This window comes from Acinonyx jubatus, chromosome D1 (assembly GCF_027475565.1).
Source record: "Acinonyx jubatus isolate Ajub_Pintada_27869175 chromosome D1, VMU_Ajub_asm_v1.0, whole genome shotgun sequence".
NCBI classification, from domain to species: domain Eukaryota; kingdom Metazoa; phylum Chordata; class Mammalia; order Carnivora; family Felidae; genus Acinonyx; species Acinonyx jubatus.
The window spans coordinates 11,042,757-11,068,752 of record NC_069390.1 but is presented as its reverse complement, the minus strand read 5'-3'; the positions used below and the strand labels follow the sequence as shown (position 1 = coordinate 11,068,752).

At 40.2% G+C, this 25,996-nt stretch overlaps 2 protein-coding genes across 6 annotated transcripts in view; both read left to right on the top strand.

Annotated features, from left to right (window-relative positions):
- The window catches only part of LOC106977900 (oocyte-secreted protein 2), a 127,311-nt gene that overhangs the window by 89,915 nt on the left and 11,400 nt on the right, over positions 1-25,996 (top strand). For 4 of the 5 annotated variants that reach the window (XR_008290325.1, XR_008290320.1, XR_008290319.1 and 1 more), the window contains one exon: positions 6,435-6,522. The exons of the other annotated variant lie outside the window; for it this stretch is intronic. The gene's annotated coding sequence lies outside the window, so the exon portion shown is untranslated. The remainder of the gene's footprint in view (positions 1-6,434; positions 6,523-25,996) is intronic. 5 annotated transcript variants of the gene reach the window in all.
- On the top strand, positions 622-4,146 carry OOSP1 (oocyte secreted protein 1). Its single transcript, XM_053203133.1, has 3 exons — positions 622-1,165; positions 2,509-2,632; positions 2,944-4,146. Exons 1-3 carry the CDS (start codon positions 1,090-1,092, stop codon positions 3,065-3,067), a joined length of 324 nt encoding a protein of 107 aa, XP_053059108.1. The 5' UTR covers positions 622-1,089; the 3' UTR covers positions 3,068-4,146.

The window sequence follows — 25,996 nt, the reverse complement described above, 5'->3', positions numbered from 1 at the left end:
AAAGGAATCTAAATTCTGTATAAAGTATTTTTAGGTCTTGCTAAAAATGATTTACAGACCAGCATCCCTGGGATTATTTGAGAGTTAGTTAGAAATGCGGAATTTCAGCCCCCACCCCAGCCCTTCTGAATCAGAATAGGTGTTATAACAAGGTGGCCGGGTGATGTGTCTGTTCCTTCAAGCTTGGGGAATGCTGCTAATGGGTCCCGACTCAGCACGTGCTCTGAAGGCAAACACTTTAGGGCAGTGATTCTCAAAGTGTGGTCCCTGGACAGTCAGTATTAAGCATCACCTGGGAGTTCATTAGAAATGCAGAGTCTTGAGGTCTCCTTACTGAATCAGGAGATTGGCTGGGGCTCAGCTCTTGGTGCTGAGTGGCAGGGTGCTCTCAGATGATTGTGATGTCAGTCAAGTTTGAGAGCCACTGCTTAGAGGTTGGATGGTAGAATAAGATGAAAGCAGGAGAAATTGGTTTTGTAACCCCTCAGTTCTCAGGGCTTTGTTTTTTCTGGTGCACAGGACAATTGAATTCTCTTACACTTTTATTATTATTATTATTATTATTATTATTATTATTGTTGTTGTTATTTTATTATTGTTATTTTACTGCTCAGACACGGAGATGGGTGTTACAGGATAGTAGAGAGTTTTACGAAAATAAACCTTAGTGCATAAAAATAACTCCATATATGATGACCGAGACTCTAAAGCGAATGAACTAGAACCTCCTATTGATTTTTGAATCCTATCTAAAAGGCCTGCCTCCTTCACTGTACGATTCTACCCCAATAGCGAGTTACATTCCAATTTGTGTGTGAGTTTCCTGAGCACTTTTGTAGACCCACAAAATGCACTGTTCCAGGGGGAAGAGTCAAATGCACATGGTGCTTTACCATTGCTCATGTTTTTGGATATTTGAATAAAAAGTGTTAAGTTTTAGACAATGAAATAAAAATGGCATGTGGGTGCTGTTAAAGTTGGTGGTTAATTATTCGCACTTGAGTGTGCTCTGGTTATTTTGGCATCTAAAGCTGCCTCTCTTCCCAGTTTCCTGTTTCCTGAGTGGGATTTGGTTTCTGGTGTGGGCTGATGAAAACGTTCCTGGGGTTGAGAAGCCTCCTTCTCCTTTTTTGTATGATATGGACTTGTGTTGGGGATTGGTCAGGTATAACATAGGACATGGAGAATCAGAGATTCTTAATAGATGCTGACAGAAGAGGCTTTAGCTGTGGCTTTTGGATTATTCAAAGTTTTCATCGTGTCGAATCCTAGCAAAACTAAGGATACATACGGTGGGAGTTTCTTTTGGATGCCTGATCTCGGTCCAGTACCACCTCTAGTACTGGGGCTGGAGAATGTGCCCAAACTTGGTTTCTTTTCTTGCCCAACTTCCTTCTCTTCTGAACCCTTTAAGACCATGTTATGTTCTTGGGGCTCGAGTATGTGGAGTGTTTTTTTTTTTTAAGTTTATTTATTTGTTTTGAAAGATACAGAGACAGTGTGAGTAGGGTAGGGGCAGAGAGAGAGAGAGAGAGAGAGAGAGAGAGAGAATCCCAAGCAGGCTCTGCAATGTCAGTGCAGAGCCAGATGCAGGGCTCGAACTCACAGTGAGATCATGGCCTGAGCCGAAACCGAGAGTCAGATGCTTAACCGACTGAGCCACTCCTAGGCATGGAGTGGGTTTAATATAAAATAAAAAAATGTGACTTGGCATATAAGAAGACTTCCATGAGTTGAGGCTGGACCTCAGGACTCTGTGGAGTGTGACTTATAGAAAGGAAGCTTTATCAGGGGCTCAGCTGGTCCTCTATCCTGGTCTTCACACACCCATTGTGTTTGAGAGGCAGGATTTAGCTCTTTGGGTCTGGGGTGACCCACCATCTGGGTTTTCTTGATGTTTTTCTTGTTGTAGTGCTGAAATTGTCTCCTGACTTGGGCAAACTGGGAGGCTGGTTGCCCTAAATATAAACTTTGGCCGTCAGTTTCTGATGCTGAAATTTCAGAGACGCAGTAAGGATTTGTGCTCTCATTAAGCTACTTGTTTGACAAGACCACCCAGATCTGATGTGTGAACACTTGTAATCTTAAGTGCATTCATTATGCTTTTGGTTTCTTTCGTTTATTTAGTAAATACTTAAAACAGTTGTAGGGAATTATATACATATTTATTGACTCACTTTCCAGCTTTATTAAGCCCATAATAACTTGCTAGATTTGCTTAAATTTTCTTTTCTTTTTTCCATTAAAATTTTTCTTTTAATGTTTATTTTTGGGGGGGGAGAGAGAGAGAGAGAGAGAGAGAGAGAGAGAGAGAGAGAGAGAGAGAGAATGAGTGGGGGAGGGGCAGAGAGAGAGGGAGACACAGAATCTGAAGCAGGCTCCAGGCTCTGAGCTGTCAGCACAGAGCCCAACGTGAGATGATCTCTTCATTTCTGTCATGCCAAAATTTTCTGAGCTGATCTATGTAATAGTAATACAAACAAAAAGTTTCTCTTTTCTACTTCATAGCTGTGCAAGTATACTGCACCAACTTTTGGTTCTATGCCGAGATTAAACCCATGATATTTCACAATATGTATATGAACCCCGATAAAACATTATTGGGAGACGACTGCCTTGTAACTCACACTTGGCTGCAGGATATTGTAGCAGGATTCTCACACAGACAGTCGTGACCCCCAGGCTTTTCTTTCCAGGAAGCAACTTTATTCCTTCCAGCACCACTCAGTTGGGTTCGTACCTGAAGAACTGAGCCCTGAATGCCACACGGCATAATTTTTTACATATTTTCTGCTTCTTTCTCTCCCATATATGGTAACACACAAATGTGCAGTCTGATTAAGGGGTCTTGTGTTACAAGGTCTTGAGGGATGTTGTCACATATGCGTATAGCCAGGTTGCCTTGAGATTTTTGTTTTGTTTTGTTTTTCTTTCCTTAGGGAGGGGACCCTACCACAATATTTACTATGAATTTTTCTACCATCCTTATGACTGTGGCATCATAACCAAAGAGGAATGGCTTTTACTTAAAACCCGAGTATCTTACGGGTCCTCAACAGCCCCATAAACCAGAGGTCATTAAGTTTCTATTCGTGGTATGTCTAGATTGATTTCTCTGATAGTCACATTCGGGATAGAGGAAATTAAGGAAGGAGATGCTAAATACTTTTTGTTGTTGATGTTGGGCTGTAGGTATGAACTCTAATATGTTCCTCTTAGATAAAAACTCAGACAGAGCATGTCAGGAAGTTGACAGGGTTGAGAGGAGAAAAGCATTTTCCATGCATTACAGGTTTGTCAGGCAGCCTCCAGAAATAGTGATACATTACAATTCATGAAGTTTAGCCAAGTGCAATCATAAGAAGGGAGTAACACTAGGCAAGCATCAGAAGACTTTTCAAAGTAAGTGTTTAATGCTTTACCTGCCTCGAGCCCCATTCACCAGAGATCTTGGTGTGCCGTATCTGGCACACTGACAGATCAATGACGCAAATCACTGCTAAAAACATAATTGGGATATTGAGTTAATTAAAAATTTTAACATCCAGTGAAACTATACCATAACATTACTTATTTGGTTTGCTATTCCAAATGAAATGTGAAGAAAAGTAATAGAACTTTGTCCGGTCTAGTTGAATGTCATAGATTGGGTTCCACAGAAAGCAAAATTTGGGATGGGGCTTGGAGGATATTCATTAAGAAGTGTATATTTTTATGCGAGTGCCATACTGTTCTGATTACTATAGTTTTGTAGTGGAGTTTGGGTTTCCTCTGAGGAATTTGTTCCATAAATAGCTATAAATTCATTGTGTCTATGGGAGGAGGTGAGTTCAGGATCTTCCTGTGTTGCCATCTGGAACTGGATGCAGTATGGTTTGAAATCAGGACACATGATGCCTCCAAGTTTATTTTTCTCAGGATTGCTTTGGTTATTTTGGGTCTAATACAAATTTTAGGATAGTTTTTCAGTTTTTGTGAAAAGTGCCTTTGAGTTTTTGATAGGGATTGCATTGAATCTGTGGATGGCTTTGGGTTGTACAGACATTTTAACAATATTAATTTTTCTGATCCACGTGTATGGGATATCTTTCCATTGTTTGTATCCCCACACAAAATATCAAAGTATTGTGGTATTCAAGGTACAGATCTTTTACTGCCTTGTGAAGGTGTTTTATTGTTTTTGATGTTATTGTGAATGGGATTGTTTTTTTAATTCCTTTTTCAGATATTTTGTTGTTAGTTATATAAAAACACAACTGATTTCTTTTTTAAAATATTTTTAAAGAGAGAACACATGAACAGGGAGGAGGAGCAGAGAGAGAGAGAGAAAGAGAGAGAGACAGAGAAAGAATCTTAAGCAGGTTCCATGCTCAGTGCAGAGCCTGACATGGGGCTTGATCCCACAACCCTGGGATCATGACTTGAGCTGAATCAAAGAGTTGGACACTTAATCAACTGAGCCACCTAGGCGCCCCCACAACTGATTTCTTTATGTTGATTTTGTATGCTGCAACTTTACTGAATTCATTGATTAGTTTCAAAATTTTATGGTTGAGTCTTAAGGATTTTCTATCCAGATGGTCAGTAATTCCACTTCTGGGTATATATCCAAAGAAAATGAAAACAGGATCTTGAAAAAAATAGATGCACTTCCATAGTCACTGCAGTATTATTCTCAATATCCAAGATATGGAAACAACCAAAATATCTGTTAACAGATGAATGGATAAAGAAGTTTCAGTGTGTGTGTGTGTGTGTGTGTGTGTGTGTGTGTGTGTGTGTGTACACATTGCTTAGAAAGGGAATCCTGCCATTTTTGACAACATGGATGGACCTTGGAGGCATTATGTTAAGTGAGATAAGTCAGACAAAGGCAAATACTATATGATATCACTTGTATGTGGAATCTAAAAACAAGAAAGTCAAACTCATAGAAACAGAGAATAGAAAGGTGGTTACCGGAGGCTGAGAGGTGAGGAAGTGGGAGAGCTGTTGGTCAAGGGGCACAAGCCTGTAGTCAGAAAATGAACCTGCTTCGGAATCTAATGCATAGCATCATGATTATAGTTTTGTACTGTATTATATACTTGAAAGTTACTGAGAGAGTAATCTTGAATGTTCTCACTACGAAAAAAATAAAAGATCATTATGGGATGTGGTGGAGGTGTTAGCTTAGGCTATGGTGACAATCATATTGTAATATAAATGTATCAAATTAACACATTTTATACCACTGTATAATTTAAGGTATAAAATGTGTTAATTTGATACATTTATACACATCAATTATATCTCAATTAAAAAAAAGTGTCCTTGGGAGTCAACACCTATAAAAGGAAAAAGAAGAAGAATGGGCAAAGGGAGAAATTGAGCTATGATGTGGGCCCAAAGACAGCTTTGGCTGACTCTGCAGGGAGCTTCATATTCCTCCTGGATAAGTCACCAGAAGTGGGCCATCCCAGGAGAGGGCTGTGGCCTTGGTGAGACAGCTCTCTGCAGCTGTGACAATTCCTAAAGGGGCTGAGAACTGAAGGCTATCTGGTGACAGCATTCCAACAGCTGGGGTGACAGGCCCTTTACTGAAGGGGATTTGGGAAGAACGTTATAGGTTCATTGCCATGACAATTAGGGGAGCATCATCAACTTTGATATAAAATTATATCAGATTATACGGAAAGCAGCTGGAAATATCTATATATTAACTGAAGCATCCATGGGCAGTGATAGTAGGTGAATTCCATTTTATCTATGCTTATATTTTCAAGTTATCTATTAGGACCATGATATATCTGAAGGAAATAGCAACATTATATTTAAAAACATATAAGTACCTCTGATTCATCTTATCCTTTCTTGGAGTCAAGAACAGAGCCCTATTTGAGAATCACATATGAAATGCTTTTAGGAAAGCATTTTACTAATAAGTGTCTCAACTCCTTCCTTCCAGCTTTTCTCCCTGTTAGGCATTTACCATACGCTGAGAACTTCATCACAGTTGTTCCTTACCACCATGATCACTGCTTTTTCAGAGATAAGGACACAGACTTAATTGTTTAAATAAAATTCCCAGGGATTCATGGTGAGTAGAAGTGGCTCTGGGATTCCATCTTGGATTCATAGGTTCTCAAAACTCCTGGCTATTTACCACTGACCAGAGTGGTGTTTCTCAAGGGGGTATAAACAAACACTTTCTCAAATATGAATCACTAAGATCCTTTCTCTTTCAACCAAGAATTGGTTGCTTTTTATCTACAAGCATTGTGCCAGACTTTAACCTACCTGTCCATTTAGAAAATGGCCTGTTTTCCTCTGAGCAGATGCTGTCTCTAGTCACTTTGGTGAGAGTGTCTCCATTTTTAAAGGGTTTGAAGGATACATAAGTTTCTGAGACACTTGAGATAAACATCGGTTTAAAATATTTTCTTGTCCCTTAGCCTCTCCAGGAGACTCTTCTGCGTAAAACTAAAATTAAGTGTATCTCAGTGACAGAGCTGAAATGCTACTATTGTGTGCTGTCCAAAAGTGAGTATGACACGCCAGACTCCTATCGTGGCCCCTGGCTTCATCTTTACCTTCTAGATAAGAAACCGAACCTGAAAGGTTGAATGGCATAACCAGAGGAAGGGGCCACAAAACCCTAACGGGAACATCCATCTGTTGATCCCTGGCCATGCATTTTTCAGAAGTTATTATAATTGTCACCTAGGAAACAGGAATGCTAGGAATACTGAAAATGGGATAATTTGTTGTTGTTGTTGGGGTTATTTTTTTGATACATGTGTCAGGGTTACTGAAAACCTGATAGATCTTTTTTAAATAAATTTTTTTTGAGAGAGAGAGCCATGCGCATAAGGGAGGAGCAGAGAGAGAGGGGGACTGAGGATCCAAAGTGGCCCATGCTAACAGCAGAGAGCCGGATGCAGGGCTTGAACCCACGAAACACAAGATCATAACCTGAGCCGAAGTCAGATGCTTAATCAACTGAGCCATCCAGGTGCCCCGGTGCCCCAAAAGCCAAATCAGGTTATTTTCATTTTAAATTTGAGCCCATATTCAAGATTTCCAAAGGAGATACACAAAGTCTAAATGAAGCAAAGTCTAAAAAGAAACAAAGTCTAAATGACACATGAACTCATCAAGGAGTCAAGACCAGTAGGTCCTGTCCTGAGCTGAAGATGTAGGAGAGGGATGAACAGAGTAGAATAGCATCCATGGGTGGAGATTAGATTTCTTTTTGTATCTTAGTGATTGAACCTTTTGAGAAAGTCTAAGGTCATCACACTTTAGAGCATAACAACTTTGAGGTCTTAGCAAACTTATGAGATGTGGCAGGACTTTCTTTTTATTCAATTTTTCTGGTTAAATCTTGAACTGAGATTTTTTTTTCTCTCTGTGATTAAAGAGCCACACTGCACAGTGTTCTCACAGATAATAACAATAATAAATAGCAGCTAACATTTATTAATCACATACCCTATTTCTGCATTGTTCTAAGCACTTCTGTGTGAATGTGTTTGTTCTGCATGACAACTGAATGAGGTAGATACTATGATGCCAGTTTATGGTCAAGGAAACTGATGCACAGGGAAATTAAGTGATTTGCTCAAGATAATTTGCTGGTAGATGGTAGACCCAGGAAGTAAACCCAGAGTTTGGCTTCTAAACCCATGCTACCTAGAATCACAAACATTGCCTAGAATATTCTGGAGAAATAAGCAGAAATCAATACATCTACTAGTAATAGGAATTCGGCTGTTAAGTTCAGCCTTGTAGATCCCAGCGTCTGAATAGATCTTTAGCCTGATGTGATAGTTCTCTATTTTGTTCTCTCATTTTTGTCAACACTCTCTTTTACATGAAGGTGAAAGGAGAGAGGATAATACCAGTAGTGCTTCCACTGATTTGATTCAGGTGTGTCCTAGATAAGAGCCCATACAATTAGCAGGGAGGTGTCATGTATTTGTATCAAGCGGCATTGTGCCTAAACAACTTCCAATTTGAGAATTGCAAATTCATACATTCCTGTATGTGTTGAAGGTGTTGCTCATCGTGGTGGGTTTTTATATCTGTCACTAACTTGTAGGGATCCCATATGAGTAAGAGTATTGTCCTTCTTGGGCATTCTATGAAATTCCATGATCAATGCAAAGGTGAAATACCCATCAGTTCCATTATGAACAAAGTTCTGAATCTTAAAGACTGAGTGCCACACAGCCTACAAAGTGGTGGCTTAGATATGTTGATGATTTCTGGGGAAGTGAACACAGACGTGCCATGAAACTATGTGGCAACTTCTTCCTGGGAGGGCCAGATGCCCATAAAGCCGTACAGTTCTTCAGTCTTAAGTCATATATGAAGGGATATTATAAAACATCCGCGTGTCTGTTGATCTGTAGCCATTAATGAAGGGCGGAGCTATGTTTTCTGGAGAGTAGCAGGACAGTACTAGAGCACCCGGGGATGCTGTTCATAGCTTAAAGAGGCAGAAATATCCTTATTCACCTACGCGTACATTGCACTTGAATCATTAGATGCTTAAAAATATGGTCTCTGGGTGCCTGGATAGCTCAGTTGGTTGAGCATCCGACCTCAGCTCAGGTCATGATCTCATGGCTCACGAGTTCGAGCCCCACATTGGGCTCTGTGCTGTCAGCACGGAGCCTGCTTCAGATCCTCTGTCCCCCTCTTTCTGCCCCTCCCTTGCTCACACTCTCTCAAAAATAAATAAACATTAAAAAAAGAATACCGTCTTAAGAATAGAACATTTCCTTTCTTTCAGACTCTCCTCCTATCTCTTTCTCAGTGGATACCCCTTCCCTGTCCCTTCCCCCATACATATCAGCTGCTTTACTTGTGAATTCCAGGTTCTTAGAAAAAGCTAAGTAATGTCTATATTGGACCTTTTTTTTTTTTTTTTCTGTATTTCTTCCATTTCAGGGAGCCTCTGAATGTTCCATCCCTTGTGAATCACACAATGAACCTTTACTGCAAGAAGAAATTGGTTTTTTACTTCTATATTCAGAGACAGTCTCTGAAGTGAATGCTTAGGACTGAGGATTTAATGTGCTATTTTATAGGAATCTGAGAAGCTGGTACGGAACTGGAACTGAATGATACCTCAATTCTCTTCTATTTAAAAAAACTAATCTATAATTTTAAATCTCTAAAAAAGAGGGGCGCCTGGGTGGCTCAGTCGGTTAAACGTCCGACATCAGCTCAGGTCATGATCTCGTGGTTCGTGAGTGCGAGCCCCGCGTCGGGCTCTGTGCTGACAGCTCGGAGCCTAGAAGCCCGCTTTGGATTCTGTGTCTGTCTCTCTCTCTGCCCCTCCCCCACTCACACTCTGTCTCTCTCTCAAAAGTAAATAAATGTTAAAAAAAAAACCTTTAAATATCTAAAAAGACACTGTTCTTTTAACTTTATGGAGACTCACTTATCAGTAAAATACAGTCCTATTTCACATGGCTGTCTCGAAATATCGAAGGGCTGGCATGTGTCATTTTAGCTTCTATGCTCACCATAAAGAGGTTTTTAGAGGTAAAATTACAAACTTCTCTGTTTGGTGGCTGGTTCCTGCCCTTAGCTAAGGTTTAGTTAGAGGGGAACCTGGTAATAGTGCATATTTGTTTATTTATTCCACACACATGCACCCATGGGGTTTATATTTTCTTTCTTTTTTAAAAAATGTTTTATTGTTAAGTAATTTCTACACCAAACCTGAGGCTCAAATTCACAACCCCAAGTTGCATACCCCACTGACTCACCCAGCCAGACACCTGGTTTTTGCATTTTTTAAAGGTTTTATTTTTAAGTAATCTCTATATCATGGTTATATATGGTTGTGTATATACATATATATATATATATATATATATATATATATATATATATATTTATATATGGTTGTGTATATATATATTTATATATGGTTGTGTATATATATATATATATATATATATATATATATATATTTCAGTAGGAGATGGAATATAAAACACAAAGTATATTAAGTCATATTCCAGGAAGGGGTGAATACTACTGAGGACAAAATGAGGCAGGGAAAGGAGTTTGGGAAAATTTGGGTGAGGATTGCGATTCTAAAAATGGCACACCAGGGAATGCCTTCCTAGGAGAAGATTGACAAAAGACCTGAAGGAGTGAGGGAGTGAGCCAGGCAGATCCTGGATGCAAGGTTATTCCAGACCATGGGAGCAGCCAGCATAAAGTCCCTGAGGGGAGAGCATGCCCAGAGTGCTCACAGAGCAAGTGTAGTTGGCAGGGAGAATAGTAGCATATGAGGTCAAAACAAAACAACTGGAGTAGAATGGGGTAGGTCATAAGTTTCCCAAAGTTGATGTGACCACCTGGTTTCTATTCGAAACAAGATTGGTGAACCACTGGGAAGCTTCAAATGGGGGAGTGACATGCCTTGACTTGAGTTAGTTTGTTTGCTCATGTGTATATTTTTTCATCTGAGAGAGAGAGAGAGAGAGAGAGAGAGAGAGAGAGAATCTTAAGCAGGCTCCACGTCCAACGTGAAGCCAGATGTGGGGCTCCATCTCATGACCCTGGGATCATGACCTGAGCCAAAATCAAGAGTTGGATGCCAACTGACTGAGCCACCCAGGCACCCCTCTTTGTTTGCTTTTAAAAATGGGATCACCCTGGCTGTTGTGTGGAGAATAGACCTAAGAGGGAGCAAAGGCCGAAGTGGGGAGATTCCCTAGGACAGAACCTCAAGTGAGAGGCAATGATGGCATGTTACACCAGTGGTTCTCATCCAGGGGTCATCTTTGCCTTCGGGGGACATATCTGGAGACGTGCTTTTTTTTTTTCTATGACAAGGGGTGGTGTTGGTGCTGTGCTACTGAAAGCTAGTGGGTCTAGGTCAGGATGCTGCCAAACATCCTAAAGCACATAAGACAGCCCCCCACATGAAGAATTCTCTGGCCCCAAATGTCAATAGTGTTGAGGTTGAGAACCCTGGGTGAGGTGTAATAGTGGAATCAATAGGCAGCGCTCAGGGGCGCCTAGGTGGCTCAGTTGGTTGGGTGTCTGACTTCAGCTCAGGTCACGATCTCGTGGTTAGCGAGTTCAAGCCGCACATCTGGCTCCCTGCTGCCAGTGCAGAGCCTGCTTTGGATCCTCTGTGCCCCCTCTCTCTGTCCCTCCCTGCTTGTGCTCTTTCAAAAATAAAGATACTTTTTTTTTAATATTAAAAAAAATTTTTTTTGAGAGAGAGAAAGAGACAGAGCATAAGTGGGGGAGGGTCAGAGAGAGAGAGGGAGACACAGAATCCAAAGCAGGCTTCAGGCTCTGAGCTGTCAGCACAAAGCTCGGTGCAGGGCTCAAACCCACAAACCTTGAGATCATGACCTGAGCTGAAGTCGGACACTTAACCAACTGAGCCACCCTGGTGCCCCTCTCAAAAATAAATAAATAAAAATATACAAGGACTCCAAAGAGAAAATTATAAAACTTTATGCTTAGACCTAAAAAGACCTAAAAAAGGTGAGATATTATGTTCCTGGACGGGGATTATAGATTCATTCCAATACTAATCAAATCAGATTTTCTCTTTTAAACTTAAACTTGGAAAGCAGTTTTTTTTTAAGTTTATTTTTTGGAGAGAGAGAAAGAGAAAGCCTGTGTGCATGAGCAGGGGAGAGGCAGAGAGAGGTGGGGGTGGGGCGGAGAGAATCCTAGGCAGGCTCCACGCTTAGTGCAGAGCCTGATGCAGAGCCTGATCTCACGATTAGGGTTGATGGTGGATGAGATTTGATAGAGGCTGGATAGTGGTGCGATTTTTTTGTCATGTTAGTAAGATTAAGCCTGAGGATATAGAAATTCCTTGTGTGACTTTGGGTACTCAGAAGTGGAATGGGGCTAGTCCTAGTTTTATTGCTAGGGCAGTTGTTATTATGATTGATGCTATGGGGTTTAGGTCTTTTGATACGGTTCATTGTCCTGAATGCAGTAGGTTGATGGTGATTCCTATCATTAGGATTATGGAGGCAGTTGCTTGTGTTAGGAAATATTTTGTGGCTGCTTCTATGGCTCGTGGGTTATATTTTTTTATGAGGATGGGAATAATGGCTAGTAGGTTTATTTCAAAGCCGATTCAGACTATAAGCCAATGGGAGGTTGTTATTACAATTATAGTTCCTGAGATAACGGTTAATATAATGATAATAAAAATAGGGGGTTTGATTAGTATGGGAAGGGTATAAACCAACATTTTCGGGGTATGGGCCCGATAGCTTATTTAGCTGACCTTACTTTAGAATGTGGTGTGATAATGGTAGCACGAAGATTTTTGGATTCTTAGGATTAGGTTCGATTCCTATAATTCTAGAAATAAGAGGGTTCAAAACTCTATGTTTTACTCTATCAAAGTAACTCTTTTGTCAGACATATTTCTTATGTTTGAGGTGGGATGCTTGCTGTAATAATAGGCAGGGATACGTGTCACATGCATAAGGCTAGGGTAAGAGGTAGGAAATTTTTTCATAAGAGGTGTATTAGCTGGTCATATCGGAATCGTGGGTAGGATGCTCGGATTCATAAGAAAGTGATTGTTAAGAATAGGGTTTTTACTGTAAAGTTGACAGTGTATAGTTCTGGTATATCAGGGTTGTGGAATGCTCCGAAGAATAGAATTGTTGTGAGGATATTTATTATAATGATGTTAGCGTATTCCGCTAGGAAGAATAGGGCGAAGGGGCCTGCTGCATATTCTACATTGAATCCGGAGACGAGTTCTGATTCTCCTTCTGTTAGGTCGAATGGGGCCCGGTTGGTTTCTGCTAGTGTTGAGATAAACCATATCATGGCTAGGGGTCATGCAGGAATGATTAATCATATATATTCTTGGGTGGTGATTAGTGTAGCTAATGTGAAGGACCCATTTATTAGTAGTACTCATAGGAGGATGATGGCTAGTGTGACTTCATATGAGATTGTTTGGGCTACGGCTCGTAGGGCTCCGATTAGGGCGTATTTTGAATTTGAGGCCCACCCTGATCATAGGATAGAGTAGACAGCTAGGCTTGATATGGCTAGTATAAATAGTACTCCTAGGTTTATGTTAATGAGTGGGTATGGCATAGGTAATGGGATTCATATGGTTAGGGCTAGTGTGAGGGCTAGGATTGGTGCTATAATGAATATGAATATAGAGGATGTGAGGGGTCGGAGGGGTTCTTTAGTGAAGAGTTTTACGGCGTCTGCGATGGGTTGGAGTAGGCCGTATGGTCCTATGACATTTGGTCCTTTGTGGAGTTGCATGTAACCTAGTACTTTTCGTTCAACTAAGGTTAGGAAGGCTACAGCGAGGAGAATGGGAATAATTAGTGAGAGGATATTGATTATGAACATGTTGTTAAGGAGAGGAATTGAACCTCTGATAATAAAAGCTTAAGTTTTATGCAGTTACCGGGCTCTGCCACCCTAACAAACCCGAGCTCTCGGGTAGTGTAATTAGATAAACTGTCTAGATTAAGATTATATCATCTATTTGGTTAAAGGCGCTTTGGTAAAGTGGGCCTTATTTCTCTTGTCCTTTCGTACTGGGAGAAATTATTTAATAGATAGAAACCGACCTGGATTACTCCGGTCTGAACTCAGATCACGTAGGACTTTAATCGTTGAACAAACGAACCTTTGATAGCTGCTGCACCATCGGGATGTCCTGATCCAACATCGAGGTCGTAAACCCTATTGTCGATATGGACTCTGAAATAGGATTGCGCTGTTATCCCTAGGGTAACTTGTTCCGTTGATCAAGTTTTTGGATCAATAAGTGATGTAATACTTTTGACTGGTTAGTCTAGATTTAAATCACTCGGAGGTTGTTTTGTTCTCCGAGGTCACCCCAACCTAAATTGTCGGCCCATATAGAGATTTGTTGTTCCTGTCGGTTAATTAATGGGGTCTCTTTGGGTCGGTTAATTAAAGCTCCATAGGGTCTTCTCGTCTTATTGTTTTATTCCCGCCTCTTCACGGGAAGGTCAATTTCACGGATTGGAAGTAAGAGACAGTAAAGCCCTCGTGTGGCCATTCATACAAGTCCCTATTTAGGGAACAAATGATTATGCTACCTTTGCATGGTCAGGATACCGCGGCCGTTTAACTAGTGTCACCGGGCAGGCAGTGCCTCTAATACTGGAAATGCTAGAGGTGATGTTTTTGGTAAACAGGCGGGGTTTGTGTTTGCCAAGTTCCTTTTACTTCTTTTAATCTTTCCCTAATTTGCATGCCTGTGTTGGGTTAACAGTTAGTTTGATATTTTGTTTATGGTTAGGTTATACATATCTTGTTGTTAACTATCAGTGGTTATCCGTTCTGATATAAGCTTATGCAGGGAGAAATATTTCTTGTTACTCATATTAGCATTATTGCTTCTATTATTAAATAGATCGGCCCAGTTTTAAATTAGGAGTTGGTTGCATTTTTTTGACATTAAGATGTTTTGATTGTTGAGCTTGAACGCTTTCTTAATTGATGGCTGCTTTTAGGCCAACTATGGTTTGTATTTATGCTTACTCTCTAATAAAGGCTGTATCCTAATTCTAAAAAGCTGTACCTTTTTAGATTATATTTTAAACTTACATTAAAATTTTAGGGGTTTCTGAGGTAAGTTTACAGTTGAACTAAGATTCTGTTCTGGGCAACCAGCTATCACCAGGCTCGTTAGGCTTTTCACCTCTACCCATAAATCTTCTCACTATTTTGCAACATAGACGAGTTCATCCTGTAATAGATTGTTCATGGGTAGCTCGTCTGGTTTCGGGGGACCTAGCTGAAGTTCTCTTTGTTAGGTTGTTCTAGCTAACTCATTATGCAAAAGGTACAAGGGGTAATCTTTGCTGTGTGGTGCTTTTAATTTTATCTTTCCCTTGCGGTACTTTCTCTATAGCGCCAAGTTAAATTTCTATCTCCTATACTTTTTGAAGTAACTGAATGTTTTGTTTTATTTTCTAGTGTTAGTTGGGTTTATGGATGTTTGGGCTAGCTTTGGCTCAAGATGGTCAGTTTAATATGAAATCTTCTGGGTAAGCCAGATGCTTTGTTTAAGCTACATCTTGTTATCCAAGCACACTTTCCAGCATGCTTACCTTGTTACGACTTGTCTCCTCTTGTGGGTATGGTGGTTTGAATAGGTTTCTTTAGGGGTTATCACTTGAGGAGGGTGACGGGCGGTGTGTGCGTGCTTCATGGCCCGATTCAATTGAGCTCTCTATTCTCAAATTTACTACTAAATCCTCCTTTAATACTTAGTTTCATAAGGATTTTCGTGGGTGTTCTAGTTGTAGAAAATGTAGCCCATTGCTTCCCATCTCATGGGCTACACCTTGACCTAACTTTTTTGTGTTAAGATACTTGTGCTTACTTTTCTTCCTTTTTAGGGTTTGCTGAAGATGGCAGTATATAGGCTGAATTAGCAAGAGATGGTGAGGTATATCGGGGTTTATCGATTATAGAACAGGCTCCTCTAGAGGGATGTAAAGCACCGCCAAGTCCTTTGAGTTTTAAGCTGTTGCTAGTAGTTCTCTGGTGGATAGTTTTGTTTAAACTATCTAAGTTTAGGGCTAAGCATAGTGGGGTATCTAATCCCAGTTTGGGTCTTAGCTATCGTGTAGTCGGAGATATTAAAGTTACTTTCGTGCTGTATTTTTATGTTAACTGTAGCTTTTTACGGCCTAGTTAAGGTTTAACTTTAGTATATTTTTCTCTGTAACACGCTTTACGCCGTGGGTCTATTAGTTTGGGTTAATCGTATGACCGCGGTGGCTGGCACGAAATTTACCAACCCTTGTTTAATATAGCTTAGTCGAACTTTCATTCATAGCTTAATTTTATCACTGCTGTATCCCGTGGGGGTGTGGCTGAGCAAGGTGTCATGAGCTACTATGGTTGTGTGCTTCATACCAGCTCCTTTAGGTCACTGGGTGACTTAGAGGGCATTTTCACCGGGATGCGGAGGCTTGTATGTGTAATCTTATTAATAACTAATGGAAAGGCCAGGACCAAACCTTTATGTTTATGGAGTCTGGCGACTCATCTAGGCATTTTCAGTGCCTTGCTTTATATATTTAAGCTACATTAACTGGAATGTAGGGTTAATTTGGTATGTGTAAGATGTTGCTCGATAGGGACGAATTAGAGATCGGGTTAGCGTATCTATAGATAACTGCGAACAGAGTTATGATTTAGTATTAATAGTTAGCAATGATAGGGGATTGGTAAAGCTTATAAGCGTTTTCTTAGGCCTTATGTTTAGGTATGGTCTAGTCTTGTATTTGGGGTTTGGCAAGACAGAAATAGACACGTATTACTATAAATAAGGTTAACGGGGGGGTAAGGGGGGTTTGATTAAGCTAGTTATTTACTAAATCAAAGTGTTTGCATGTGTATACGTGTATACGTGTACGTGTGTACGTGTACGTGTATGCGTACATGTGTACGTGTACGTGTGTACGTGTATGTGTACGTGTGTACGTGTATGCATACGTGTGTATGCGTACGTGTGTATGCGTACGTGTGTACGTGTACGTGTGTACACGTATACGTGGGTGCGCGCATGCCATGTCCTGTGGAACATTAGGGATTTAAGTATATGTCCTGTGACCATTGACTGAATAGCACCTTGACTGTTTGTTCGTGTGGAGACCCCGCATAGAGAATAAGCCCAGCTACAATATATTTGACTGAGTCAGGACCTTTAGGTCATAGCTGAGTCATAGCAAGTTCGACCCCCTAAAAATTAAAGATACCAAATGCATGACACCACAGTTATGTGTGATCATGGGCTGATTAGTCATTAATCCATCGAGATGTCCTATTTGAGAAAGTTGAAGGATTGGATTCAAGGTATTCCATGGCCCTGAGGTAAGAACCAGATGCCAGGTATAGTTCCGTTATAGAAACCCCCACGTTGAAATGGGCCCGGAGCGAGAAGAGGTACACGTTCAGGCAAGGATTGCTGGTTTCTCGAAGCTAGGTGATTTAGGTTCCTTTGGATAGTTGAGGTCCATAGAGAATTGTCCCGTAACAAGTTATAATGCACGACCAAACACTGTAATGTCTTATGTAATATATATGAATGATTGTACATGCTTAATATTCATGGGGACTAGCAATTAATGCACGATATACATAGTATGTCTTATGTAATATATATGAATAACTGTACATGCTTAATATTCATGGGGACTAGCAACTAATGCACGATATACATAGTATGTCTTATGTAATATGGGTGTATAGTACTATTGTGGGGAATATGAATTGATAATTAATAGGCCAATTTTACATTATATGTCTTGTGTTGTGGCAATAGGGGGTTTTCACTTGTTTTTGTTTTTGTTTTTTTTTTTTTGTGGAAAATAAAGACATACTGGGCAAGCACAGTTGAGATCATGACCTGAGCTGAAATCTAAAGTCAGTCGCTTAACTGACTGAATCACCCAGGTGCTCCTGGAAAGCATGTTTTTAAAACTAGGGAATGGCAGATGAAAAAGTTCTAGATATTTACTGTAAAACATTGTGCTTATAGTTAACCATCCTGAACTGTACACTTAAAAATTTGTTTGAAAGGTAAAAATAAAATAAAAGATGGAAAAATGTAAGGAAGTGCAAACTTAAAGAAATTATGGGCTGGCAATTGATCAAATATAGTCAAAGAATTCTCAGAGAATATGTAGAAAGATTATTGTACCAAATATCAAGACAAAACATAAATTGATTATCGTCAAGACAGTGTGATATTGGTGCAGGAATAGATAAGGAAACCAATGGAAAACTACAAAACACGGCTGAAAGAAATTAAAGACCAAATAAATGTAAAGACATCCTGTGTTCATGGATTGGAAAACTTCTGTAATTGACATGACAGTACTCCCCCCAAAGCAATCTACAGGTTGAATAAATCCCTATCAAAATTTCAGTGGCATTTTTAAAAACAGAAATGGAAAAACTGATCTTAAAACTCATGGAAATCCAAAATAGCCAAAGCTATCTTGAAGAAGGATAAAGTTGGACGATTCACACGTCTCAACTTCAAAACATACTCCAAAGGTAGAGCAATCAAAACTATGTTATGGGCATAAAGAGAAACATATAGACTAGAGAATCCACCACTAAAACCACACATCTATGATCAATTGATTTGCAACAAGGATGTCAAGACCATTCCATGGAGAAAGAATAATCTCTCAACAAAAAACAAGGGCAAAATTTTGGAGCTCTCCACTCAGGTGTTCCCTGCGTCTACCGTATCATTCTCTCTGGGCTGCATTCAGAGTAGGAGGCTGTGGGTTTCATGCAAAGAAATTTGGCTTACAAATGCAGTGAGAGGCTTATAAATGCAATGAGATGTCTTGAAGTTTTTTGAAGAGAACAGGACCACAATCTGATCTTTTCTAGTGGAAATAACTCACATTGGAGTATATGATGGGAGGAATGAGAATAGGCTAAGACTAGAAAAGCAGGCAGTGAGTTATCACAATGGTCCAGATGGGGGAAAAAATGCTTCCAACTAGGACAATGACAATAGTTGTATACATTTAGCTAAAATTTGTTGAGGGCATACGATGTGCAGATATTGAGCATAATCTTATACAGTCCTCACACGAACCCTCAGAGCTACATCCGATTATTGTCACCATTTTACAGATGAGGGACTCAGAGCTTGGAGTTAAGTACCCAGCCTAAGATTATAGAGCTGGCCAGGGGCAGACTCAGAATTCAGACCCCAGTCTGATGCTCTTATCCATTCACTGTGCCATTTTGCTTCTCAAAATTTACAATGTATGCATATCACTTGGCGATAGTGTTAAAATATCCCTGGGTGGTATTTTAACACATATCATTTGCGGATAGTGTTAAGATTCAGATTCTTTTTTTCCCCAAGTTTTTATTTGTTTGTTTGTTTATTTATTTTTGAGAGAGAGAGGGAGAGAGAGAGAGAGAGAAGAGAGAGAGAGAGAGAGAGAGAGAGAGAGAGAATTCTAAGCAGGCTCCGCGCCATCTGCACAAAGTCTGATGTGGGGCTCAAACTCACAAACTGTGAGATCGTGACCTGAACTGAAACCAAGAGTCGGATGCTTAATCGACTGAGCCACCCAGGCACTCCTTTTCCCCCTGCAAGTTTAAAAAGAGAAGGATTTTTTTCAGCTGTATTGAAGTATAATTCACAAATAGAAATTGTATATTTAATCTACTGTAAGGCTCTCAAGCCCAAATATTAATTTAAGCAATAGACACCCTAAAATAAATTCCTGTTAATTTTAAAGAACATAAAATCAAATAAAAATATTTTATAGAAAGGAAGTAACCTTGAGGTTTCTGATGACGAAAGGTGTACAGTTTTGCTTGTCCTTTGTTATATTAATTCATAATCCTGGAGATTCCTATAGCTAAATTTGACAATGCTCGCCAACAATTATCCTGCATTTGGAAGCTGAGGCAATCTATGCGACATACTATATAATTTCTAAAGGTAACTTATTAAACTTTTACTTTTGAGATGGAGCTTTTTGAAGGTTGGTTTTTTGCCAAAATATGGAACCAGATCACATTATTATCCCTATCCACAATCCCTTTGTCTCAAGATTTTGCACTAGGTTTCATTGGACAAAAATGTTCTAAAAACACCTTTTTTCAGCACCCCAAGGATGTACACATTCATAAGAAGATGCCTTTTGGTGGAGAAAAATTTAATCAGAAAGTAGTTTTTTCAAACTTAGACCATACCATGGCTGTGTGAATTTGTTTACCTGAATCAGAATCTCCTGCAGTAGGTTACAAGTACAGATTAACACGTCTTGTCCCAGGTTTACCGAATCTGAGTCATTGGCTGGGAGGCAGGGCATTTGGCTTGTTTTCGTGAGAACCCAGAGTAAATGAAAAGCACAATATTTTCAGTGAATTCATAAGTGTTTCTCCTGAATCTTCTGTATCATCCACTTGGATCCCTCAAAGCATCTGCAAAGCCCCGCTTTAATAGTCCAACAGATGCATATCAAATATTAGGTAAGACATAATTTCAGACACATCCATGTGTTTGGGGAAGACACAACTGGTATCTGGGGGTATAGTGTAGAGCCACTTCTCACATTCTCCTTCCTGAATTTATTATTTATAATTATAATAACTTCAGCCATAAGAAGAAAAAGCCAACTGTGTTAAGGGCTTCTTGGTTCTTTCCAGAATGCTAGATCATCACCCACAGCTGAGGAGACAAGAGATTTCCAAACATCTGAAGAGTCTCACCTCCTCGATTTCCTTTTTCCCAAGGTACCTGGGTTTGAGATCTGAAGCAAGGAAGATTTCTGATATGGTAGGAGGGTTCCTCTTGCTTTTTTGTGTTGATTGATGGTCTTAATGATTGTGAGAAAGAAGGAACTCTAGAGGGTGATAATCACCTGGTATGAAAATTCATAAATGAAAACCTCTCTAAAATGGCGTTGGGAGCTTCAGCAACGGAAGGTCTCACGAAGGCTTCACGCCCTACCACTCCTTGTCAAGTGCATATTGAACAGGAAGAAAGGGGCCTCCTTGCAACCTTCAGGGGAAATGACTTGAGCTGCTGCCCATTACTATCGCAGCAGCAGGCAGAGTGATGTTTCTGTTAAACCCCAGCAACAGCCCAGCCAATGAGACAGTCACAGCTCAGCCAATGAAAACTCACTATAGTTCCAACTCCTAGGTTACTTCAATGGACTTTTTTGTCTGTAACAGCCGTCCCAACTGCCCCTTTTCCTCTATAAAAGAGTGTTCCTCTCCTTCGTTCTCCAGACTTGCCTATGGTTTTGCCATAGCTTTCTTGTCCTGAATTGCAATTCTCTGCTATTCCTGAATTAATCCATCTTTTGCTGATAAAATAACTGGCAATTTTATTTTTTAAGGTTAACATCAGTGATCAATAACCTGCTAACAGCTAATGAATGTCAGGTTCATCCTTGGTCGTTCCTCTGTGTTTTCTATTTATTCTATCCATCCTTGTCATGCCCCTGTGTAGAGATACCCCAGCAGACTCTAAGCCAAAGGTGGGCTATGGTCAGGCGGGGCTGAAGAAAACACCCGGAGACAGAGGCTGAGACTTAGGTTTATTGGAGGAAGTTGCTTACAGGGTATCCAGGAGCAGAGGACTCGACAAACCTGCTTCTGATCTAGGTGCAGCAAACTTTTATAGCGTAGCAACTTAGCCTTGCAACTCTCTTTAGCCTTTTCCCTCCTTGCATGGCCAGTGACCCAAGGAGGTCAAGGCCTGCCATCTGGACACTCTTCCTTACAAGGGAGACACTCTGGGTTGACCACCCCCTGGAGTCCCTGACCTTGAGCACTGAACATGTTTTTCTGCACATTCTGCTTGATGGGAATATAGAGGGAGGACACGATCTCTGCATTCTCAAGATAGTGATTAACAGGGTCATTGGGGATGTGCTGGTACAAACCAGCCTTCCAGCACGTATCCTATCATACAACTTCTGGTTAGTTAACTCATCCTATTAATTCCCACTATGTTTCACAATCTTTTTGCTTGCTCATGTTCTTATGAATTTTGACCACTTTCTTCTTTTCTTGTATTTATAGCCAAACTGAATATTCTCAAATTATAGGGCCAACACACATCATAAAAAGTTATTAAATTGTATCAGAATTATCTGAAAACTTGGGTGTTAGAGCTGTATGGAATAATGGCATTAAAATTCTGACATAGTGTTAGTTTAATCATTTCCCTCCTGTATTCAGGCTAACTAGAATTCATTTGTGAAGGGCAAAAAAGGAGATTAAGAAAAATTTATAATCTTAAAGCATTATTAACCTTAGACACCCTCTAAACACATGAGAATGAACAACAAAACAAAATAAGGATTACAATAAAAAACATACAGATCCCCTCTAAAGAATTGTTAGAGGGGCGACTGCATGGTTCAGTCAGTTAAGTGTCCAGCTTCCGGCTCAGGTCATTATCTCACAGCCCTTGGGTTCGAGCCCCGCGTGGGGCTCTGTGCTGACAGTTCAGAACCTGGAGCCTGCTTCAGATTCTGTGTCTTCCTCTCTCTCTGCCCCTCTCCCACTCATTCTCTCACTCTCTCTGTCTCCCTCTCAAAAATAAATAAACATTAAGAAAAAAGAATTGTGAGCATATGTACTAAAAAAAGGTAAATGCAAATAAATGTTAGAAGGTCAATATATTACGAAAATGTATTTTTTGGCCTAAATTTCATACTGGAATATAAAATCTGGAAGTAAAACCCCAAATTATCACAAAACATTGGGAAAATGTGGTAAGGGAATACAGATTGTCTATTCGTTTTTTTGTTGATGGTTGGAGTGTAACCACCACGTGATTCACCAGGGTTCTCTGCTTGGAGCCTCACCAAGTTCAATTCAAGTTGTCAGAAGGGCTGTTTCTTCTGGAGGCTTTTCGGGAGACCCTGTCTGCAGGCTGATTCGGGATGTTGGTAGCATTTGATTTCATGTAGTTGTAGGACTGAAGTCTGTTTCCTTTGCTGGCTGTCGGCTGGAGATCACTAGAGGACTTCCAGAGTCCTTCCTTCATGGACCCTTTCCAGGACAATGATGGCAGGTGGACTTCCTCACCAACCTCTGATCTTACTGACATCCCCTTCTGAAGCAATCCCTCTTTTGCTTCCAGCCAGAAATAATTCTCCACTCTAAGGATTTATGTAATTAGACTGGGTCACTCAGAAAATCCAGGTTAATCTCCCCGTTTTAAAGTCCTTGATTTTAATTCTATCTGTAACATCCTTTCACAGTGGTACCTAGATTAATGTTTGATTGAATACATTGCAAAAAAGGATTCATTTCTGCTACAGAAATGAATTAGCTATGGATAACAGAAAAATGTAAGACAACCCATTTTGACAATTTACCGATATGCAGAACAGATTTAAGAATAGCAGACTTGAGAAGCATTCTGAGTGGCTCAGTCGGTTGAGCATCCAACTCTTGTTTTCCGCTCAGGTCATGATCTCATGGTTTGTGAGTTCGAGTCCCATGTCTGGCCTGTGCTAACAGTGCAGAACCTGCTTGGGATTCTCTTTCTCCCTCTTTCTTTCTCTCTGCCCCATCCCTCTGCTCGCTCGCTCTCTCTCAAAATAAATAGTAAAAAAACCAGACTTGAGACTGCCATACTAAGAAAGGCCTGCTTGCTAGCATCTGAGAATTTGGATTTCGGGAGAGTTCTCATGACTCTGATGACAGAGGCTCACTATGCCAAAACTTTTTTTTTGCAAGCACTATGCTGTATGTTAAACACTTGTTTTCCTTCGGAGAATGTGGGATTTTGGTAGGTGGTAGGCAGAGAATGTCCCCGATAAATACCCTGAACACGGAGTCTATAATGACCTTCCTTGGTAGACAACATTTTGCATGTTGCCACCCACTTATTGCTGGAGGAATTAAGCACGTCTTGTGTGCCTCCGCTGGGAGAGAACCCTTGGAAGCTTCCACCTGGTTTCCTTTGCACTCTGCCCCATGTGCCTTCCCATTCACTCTGTATCCTTTGCTATAATAAATCATAGAGTGATATGACTATGTGCTGAGTCCTCCTAGCAAATGATCAAAACTGGGAATGGTTTTGGAGACCTTGACACAGAGGTAATATTGTAAACTTTAAAACAAATAAAAATAGAATAAAATGTCCAATGAATGAAATATATAGGAGCTTCTCAACTGCTAGAGAATTAACTGCACAGAAAAACAAAACAAACAAAAAAAAAGGAAACAATTAAAGGAAACTTGGGTTTGAAAAGAAAGAGAAATCACTATAAGTAAGAACATAAAATACTATAGTGGGAATTAAAAATGATCACTAATTCTAAAAAACTTTGCACAAATAATTTAGGCACAGGGAACCATTCTTCTCAGTTACTCCCTATTAAATTGTTTCACAATTGCAGTGTTTACCAGTAGATTGTCTTTAAATGTTTATTTATTTATTTTTGAGAGAGGGGTGCGTGGGTGGCTGGTTAAGCCTCCCACTCAGCTCAGGTTATGACCTCATGGTTCATAAGTTTGAGCCCTGTGTGGGGCTCTGTGCTGACAGCTCAGAGCCTGGACCCTGCTTCAGATTCTGTGTCTCCCTCTCGCTCTCTCTCTGCGCCTCCCCTGCTTGCACTCTGTCTCTCTCTCTCTCTCTCTCTCTCAAAAATAAATAAACATTAAAAAAAAGGACATCCTTATTTATTTTTGAGAGAGAGAGAGAGAGGGAGAGAGAGCGTGAGCAGGGGAGGGGCAGAGAGAGAGGGAGACAGAATTCCAAGCAGGCTCTGCACTGTCAGCACAGAGCCCGATGCAGGGCTTGAACTCACAAACTATGAGATCATGACCTGAGCCAAAACCAAGAGATGGATGCTTAACCCACTGAGCCACCCAGGTGCCCCAAAATGATATAATTTTAGGCCAGTGTATTTGAAAGTGAAGATTAAATAAATAATTCTTTTTTTTTTTTTTGAGGTTTCAATGAATACTTCTTTAGTAAAATGTTAGCAGATGCTTTCAAGAGACAGAACGTCTAAAGAGACAATTAGAGGACTTAGAAGTCATCTCATGTTTACAAGTAAAAAGCTATTGGGGTAGCATATATGACAAGCAAGTTTTTCTAAGTGTACACAGATGAAAATTCTCACATTTCATAAGCAATCCTAAAGTCTTAAAAAAAAAGATTCCCAAACTGTTGCCCCATGTATGAATACATATGCTTAGAAAAATATCGTTTATGAAACAGATTCAGAAATATATAGTATTGAAACACTGTGGTATTGAGTCCAGCATCTTTAAAAATAATAATTGAGGATAAGAATTTAAGAAGTCCTTTGAGAGTCACAAATGCTGAACACCTACAGTTTTTTTCGCTTAGTACTTTGAATATATCATCTGCCTCTTTCCTGCCCTGGAAGTCTTCCTTGGAAAAGTATATAAAACCTGAATTCACTGCACTCAGGTTTGAGGAAAATATATGTACTTTTGTACACTATGTACCTTGTTTATATATATATATATATATATATATATATACATATATATATACACATATATATATGTATATATATATGTACGCTATTAGCTTTGGCTAGACTGCTTACATTTGTTATCCCTTTTAATAGTCACAATAAACTTACAAGGGAAATAGTATGAATATGAGCCTTAGCTTGTTTAACTAATTTTCCCAAACTTGTGTAAATTGAGAGCAGAGAAACTCTCTTAAGCAGTAGAAGCTCTTAAGCAGTAGACTCTGATGCCTTCTAGAACAATACTAGATGCTTCTACTGGAATGATTTAAAAGATAAACATATGGGGTGCCTGGGTGGATTAGTCGGTTAAGCATCTGACTTCAGCTCAGGTCATGATCTCACAGCTCATGGATTCAAACCCCGTGTCAGGCTCTGTGCTGATGGCTCAGAGCCTGGAGCCTGCTTCCGATTCTGTCTCCCTCTCTCTCTGACCCTCCCCTGTTCATGCTCTGTCTCTCTCTGTCTCAAAAATAAATAAACATTAAAAAAAATGCTTAGCTGGAACTTTCTGGTGCATGGGTGGCTCAGTCGGTTAAGCCTCCGACTTCGGCTCAGGTCATGATCTCACGGTCTGTGAGTTCGAGCCCCGCGTCGGGCTCTGTGCTGATGGCTCAGAGCCTGGAGCCTGTTTCAGATTCTGTGTCTCCCTCTCTCTCTGACCATCCCCCGTTCATGCTCTGTCTCTCTCTGTCTCAAAAATAGATAAACGTTAAAAAAAAATGCTTAGCTGGAACTTTGGGGTGCATGGGTGGCTCAGTCGGTTAAACATCTGACCTCAGCTCAGGTCGTGATCTCATCGTTTGGGAGTTCAAGCCCCACATCAGGCTTGTGCTGACTGTGTGGAGCCTGCTTGGGATTCTCTCTCTCCCTCTCTCTCTGCCCCTCCCTCGTTCTCTCTCTCTCTCTCTCTCTCTCTCTCTCAAAATAAATAAACTCTAAAAAACAAAAAC